The sequence below is a fragment of the Sesamum indicum genome, unplaced genomic scaffold (genome assembly GCF_000512975.1).
Source record: "Sesamum indicum cultivar Zhongzhi No. 13 unplaced genomic scaffold, S_indicum_v1.0 scaffold00262, whole genome shotgun sequence".
NCBI classification, from domain to species: domain Eukaryota; kingdom Viridiplantae; phylum Streptophyta; class Magnoliopsida; order Lamiales; family Pedaliaceae; genus Sesamum; species Sesamum indicum.
In genome coordinates, this window is record NW_011628156.1 from 61,154 (window position 1) to 66,866 (window position 5,713).

At 40.5% G+C, this 5,713-nt stretch overlaps 2 protein-coding genes across 2 annotated transcripts; one reads left to right on the forward strand and one right to left on the reverse strand.

Moving 5' to 3' along the window:
- Nucleotides 1–1,000: 1,000 nt before the first annotated feature.
- Nucleotides 1,001–1,672, reverse strand: LOC105179983 (zinc finger CCCH domain-containing protein 14-like). The gene has a single exon (XM_011103643.2). The coding sequence runs from the start codon at nt 1,670–1,672 to the stop codon at nt 1,001–1,003; it is 672 nt and encodes a 223-aa protein (XP_011101945.1).
- A 506-nt stretch (nt 1,673–2,178) lies between these two features.
- On the forward strand, nt 2,179–3,051 carry LOC110011437. Its single transcript, XM_020691509.1, has one exon. It carries the CDS (start codon nt 2,179–2,181, stop codon nt 3,049–3,051), a length of 873 nt encoding a protein of 290 aa, XP_020547168.1.
- The last annotated feature ends 2,662 nt before the right edge of the window (nt 3,052–5,713 follow it).

Here is a 5,713-nt window from a genome sequence, read left to right on the forward strand (position 1 = left end):
ACTATCGGTAACCCGACCCATAACCCTTATCCTATATATATATGGACCTAACCCTAATGACTGCTACTTTCCCCCTCTTCTTTGTGCGCCGACAGTTTCTCTCTTCCTCCCTTTCTCTCTATTTCTGCCATGGATTGTCTTTCCTTCCTTCTCCACCTAGAATGGTGGTGGCCTTCCATAGCCAACTTAATGGCTTATCGAAAGCCACCGTAATCTTCCATTTCTACGGTTTTAGTTCTCTGATAAAAGGGGTTCTACCCTTCGGGCCCAAGACACAACATACTCACTCTTCTTCATCCTCTCATACTATGCTAAGTGATCCTAGTAGTGGGTCTTTGTGACCGGTTGTGAGAGGCAAGGTCTCCGTGATCTGTCGAAGTGATTTCCAATAGTGTAACCATGGGTTTGGCCCTTTTCTCGTAGTGTATAAGTCTCAGTGACAAAGGAACTCGAACCTCTGTGATTGGATCTGGCGACATCCTGAGCCGTTTCTCAAATCTCATATTTGTTCTTTATTTCATTTTATTTTTATTATATTCATTATTTATATTTTGGTTCGTATTAAGGAGTTTAGTATTCCATATAATTTCTATAATAGTTGGCTAGGATTTATTTTGTGAAAGAGATATCACTGGGGGTTCACACCTTACAACATCAAAACATTATGCGGGAATGGAACTATAAGCAAACCCAAGTACATTTTTCAGTCATAAACAAGACAACCAACACCAATCCTATTGCCTACCGAGAAGAGATGAAAGAAAACAATTAACATACCCAAGGCCCCTAAATTGAAATACAAGCCATATATCCCATCCTTGCATAACAAAGAACCATAATTGCAATTGATAATAAACTAGTTAGTCTAAATAGCTCTTCAATAGGTGACATTAACTCTGCTACATCAGTGTTTTAATGTCAAAACATCACAAATCGCATAGCCAAAACTCTGGAAAGAAACCACATGAAATGGCACAACAGTGTTACGAGAAGTAGACACTTAAATCCCTGTTTTGCGTAGCTCAGCTGCCCCGTGGGCAAAATGGCACCTATCTCCAAATGTGCAGGACCTTTTGGAGAAGTTCTCACAAAGCATGGTCTTGAAGTTGCTCCCGGGGGTAGCATGACCTCCAGGGCCTCCAATGGCCTTCGCAGGGCCACCAACTGAACCAATACTAATAATCAGTTCTCTCACCATTGCACTTGCTTGCTTAATTTGTTCAAATGTACCCTCGAGCTCAATGTTTCTAAGGTTTGGATCTGTCTCGTGCTCTTGGATAGCTAACTTGGCTCCCATTTGCCGGCTTATCTGCTTGGAATTCACTCCGCCTTTCCCAATGATGGCACCAGCTAGGGAAGCATCCACACTGATCTTGGTAGTAGCTGAGGCACTAAAACTGCCTGCAGGTCCTGGTACAGGTGGCTTTGCTCGAGCAACAAAGCAGCCAGGAATAGCTCCAATGGCACGAGGATCCTCCTGAGCTTGTATGATAGGTTTGCCAAGCTCCCACTCCCCATGAGCAAAGTGGAATTTATCATGGTATTTGCAACCTTCTGTCCTGCTGTATTTGTTGCATAGTTTGGTTTTAACAGTAGCTGGAGTTGAACCATTCTGGATTGGCGGCGGCACTACTTTTGTTCTGGTGGCAGGACTAAGCGCCAGATTCATCATCTGGGCCACAACATTATAGCCACCAGGAAAATAGTGAAGAAAGTGTAATCAAATTCCAGGTAAAAAAAAAATGTAGCTGCAACTAGAAAGCAAGCTACAGGCTCATCAGTTTGAATAAGAAGGACTGTAGATTCTTTTCCTCTGAAGAAGTCGTGTTTCTCAGTCTGGCAACATTTGCAATCCATTTTTTTATTTTAAGCAATTTAGAGGTTTTTAGTTAGTTGAAGCCCAACTGTGTATATATATGAGACTTCATCCTCTTGTAACTTGATATAACAGATAATACATCTGGTTGAACATTCAATACCCGATTGTCTTTGTTTTTTTTCAAGAATTCATTTGCTTGATTCAGTTTTCCATATCCATGCCTGTTTCTCTGTATTTCAACATGGCATCAGAGCAGGTTAGGCTCTGAATACAACACACAATCTTCAAATTGCTACACCAATTACTTCCTGTTTTCTACTTCAGTCCGTGAGCTTAGAAAACGGATGACAAAAACCACCATGGAAGAGAAAAACTCTACTGAATATATCAACATGAAACCTCAAGGAAACGACCAACCTGGAATGAATCTCGTGTCAGCGCCATTAAACGACAACAATTATTTGACGTGGGCAAGGTCCATAAAAATAGCTCTTGGAGCCAAAGAAAAACTCAGCTTCATCAATGGAACATACCAAAAACTTACAGAAGGGAAAGAAGCCATTAAGGCGTGGAACAAGAATGATTGCATGGTATTTTCTTGGATTCTAAGTGCCATTGCAAAAGAAATTGCACAAGCTTTCTTGTATGCGGAATCTGCCAGAGATTTATGGGTGGAGCTTGAAACACGATTTGGCGATAGCAACGGACCCCTCCTCTATCAGATACAAAGAGATATTGCCTCTGTATCACAGAAGAACATGATTGTAGCCGCTTATTTTACAAAACTTAAAAAGCTCTGGGACGAATTGGCAACATTGGATCCCCTGCCGGTGTGTACCTGTGGGACAAGCAAGAAATTGGCTGATAGAGCGACTTCATATCAATTGATCCAATTCCTCGTGGGGCTGAGTGATGCCTACGATCACGTAAGGAACCAGATCCTATTAATGGACCCATTGCCGACTGCTGCGAAGGCCTACTCTATGGTACATAGAGTTGAGAAACAAAGAGAAATCAACTCTGGCGTTTCTGAATTAGACAAGGAGGGTGTCATGGTTGCACAGGTATTTGAACCAAGAAAACAAGAAAGCATAAAAGGAAATGCAAAGAAATGGACATCTGTGGACAAAAGACAATTGCAATGCGAACACTGCAAGAAGAAAGGGCACTCAAAGGAAGGATGTTTTGAGCTGATAGGCTTCCCTGACTGGTACAAAGCAATTCTTGACTAGAGAAAAGCTGCAGGCAGACCATTCAACCCAAGGGCTATGAATGCCATAACAGAGCAAGAAATAAGTGACCTGCAGAGCTCCTTTAGAACTGCAAATGACAGAAGCCTGTCAGAAATCATCAAGAAAGAAGTGCTCAAGGTTATGCAAGACCAAAGCTGTAGCCAGATAAGCTCTAATTTCTCAGATATCCAAGGTTATGCAGGTAAAAATCCTATCTCTAATGATACTTGGATTATTGATAGTGGTGCTTCGGCCCACATGTGTGCTTCTATAAAAGCCTTTAAAAACCTCCACATTTTGAACAAAGAAGTCTATGTTAAACTCCCTAATGGGTTCAATCATATTGTCAAGATTGCTGGAGATGTACAAGTTTCTGAAAACATTATTCTCAAACATGTTTTATATGTTTCTAACTTTAAGCATAACCTTCTTTCTGTTAATAAACTGTGCAAGGATGGCCATTATAGTGTTCACTTCACAGATCAAAATTGCATTGTGCAAGACCTATGGACTAGGAGGGTGATGGTTGTAGGTAAACGACAAGGGAGACTCTATGTCCTAGAGAAGAACCTACCAGCTCACATACCTACTGACTTTAGAAAGACTACACCCTCCACTGCAGATAACATGAATGTATACATATGTAATATGAACAGCTGTAATTCTGATTGTAATGAAAACATATGGCACTATAGGTTAGGCCATACTAGTATGGATGTCTTGAGACAGATGAAACTTTGTAAAAATGATGCTACTAATAAAATTGTTTGTGAAGCATGCCCTCTTGCTAAACAGCACAGAATGCCATTTCCAGATAGTGAAAACAAGGCTCATTCTATATTTGATCTAATACATATAGATGTGTGGGGGCCTTACAGAAATCACTCTATTAACAACTATGAATATATGCTCACAATCGTTGATGATTACAATAGAAGCACTTGGACCTACTTAATGTTGCATAAATCTCAGACTTTACCTAAGCTTGAACAATTCTATAATATGGTATTGACGCAATTTGAAACGAAAATAAAACAAGTTAGAACTGATAATGGCACTGAATTTATCAATAAGGAATGCCAAGATTTCCTTCATGAAAAAGGGATAATCCATCAGAGAACTTGTGTGTATACACCCCAGCAAAATGGTGTTGTAGAGAAAGCACCAACACCTTCTACAGATTGCTAGATCACTTATGTTTCATGCTAATCTCGCTTCAAAATTTTGGACAGAAGCCCTATTGATGGGCACTTATCTTATAAAGAGACTTCCTGCACAGAACCTGAATTGGAAATCTCCCTATGAATTGTTGTACAAAAGAAAACCTGTGTATGATCACATAAAAGTGTTTGGCTGTCTCTGTTATATTACTAATGTACTCCCTTCCAAGAGAAAATTTGACCTTAGAGCCCTTAAATGTATTGTTTTGGGATATGTGCATGGCATAAAGGGGTATAAGGTGATGGATTTAACCACAGGAAACATTCATGTCAGTAGAGACATAGCATTCCATGAGAACTCATTCCCTTTTAAGAATTCTGTAGAGATTATGGATGACATAGTCTGTCCACTCCCAAAACCTATAGACCTTAATGAAACAGAAAATGGTAATGAGCCTGACATAGCACCTATAGAAAACAACCAAGTACTTGACAATGAAACCATAGTGCCTAGAAGGTCAAGTAGAGTGACCAAAGAACCTGTGTGGATGAAGGATTATATATGTCGCAATGCTGATGATTCTGCATATTATAAAATGACAGCTGCACATAGTTGCTTTGTGGAGAAAATTTCTAACCTGCAGGAACCAAAGTCCTACATGGAAGCTCCAAGGAAATCCAAGATGGGAGAATGCCATGAGAGAAGAAATCAATGCACTAGAGGGAAATAAGACATGGAAACTGACAGAATTGCCCCAAGGCAAGAAAGCCATTGGATGCAAATGGCTATACAAGGTGAAACTCAACCCTAACGGCACTATTGAAAGATATAAAGCCGGATTAGTGGCAAAGGGATACATTCAAGTGGAGGGAGAAGACTACAATGACTGCTTTGCACCTGTTGCAAAGGCAATCACTGTGAGGCTCTTCCTTGCAGTAGCTGTGGGTAGAAACTGGCCATTGCATCTCCTTGATGTGAACAATGCCTTCCTACATGACACCCTAGATGAAGACATATACATGGAGCCTCCACAAGGGTACACAGTGCCAGCAGGTAAGTCTGTAAATTGGAAAAATCCTTATACGACCTGAAGCAAGCTTCCACAAAATGGAATGAGGAGTTTACTAACAAGATGAAGGTATTTGGTTTTGAGCAATGTGATCATGACCACTGTCTGTTCACAAAAGGTACATGTATGAATTTTATTGCTTTGCTTGTATATGTGGATGACATTCTTGTCACCTCTGCCTCTGAAAATCACATTATAAGTGTTAAGGATCATTTGAATGAGTTGTGCACTGTGAAGCATTTAGGGCCTGCTAAGTACTTCCTAGGCCTTGAACTTGCTCGTTCAGCAGGAGGTTTGGTTGTTACACAACAAAAAATATGCTCATGACATAATCAAAGACATGGGGCATAGCAAGGGAAAACACACCACAACTCCATTGCCTCCAGGTTTGAAACTATCTACAGATGCAGGAGCAGAGCTTATTGAGCCTTC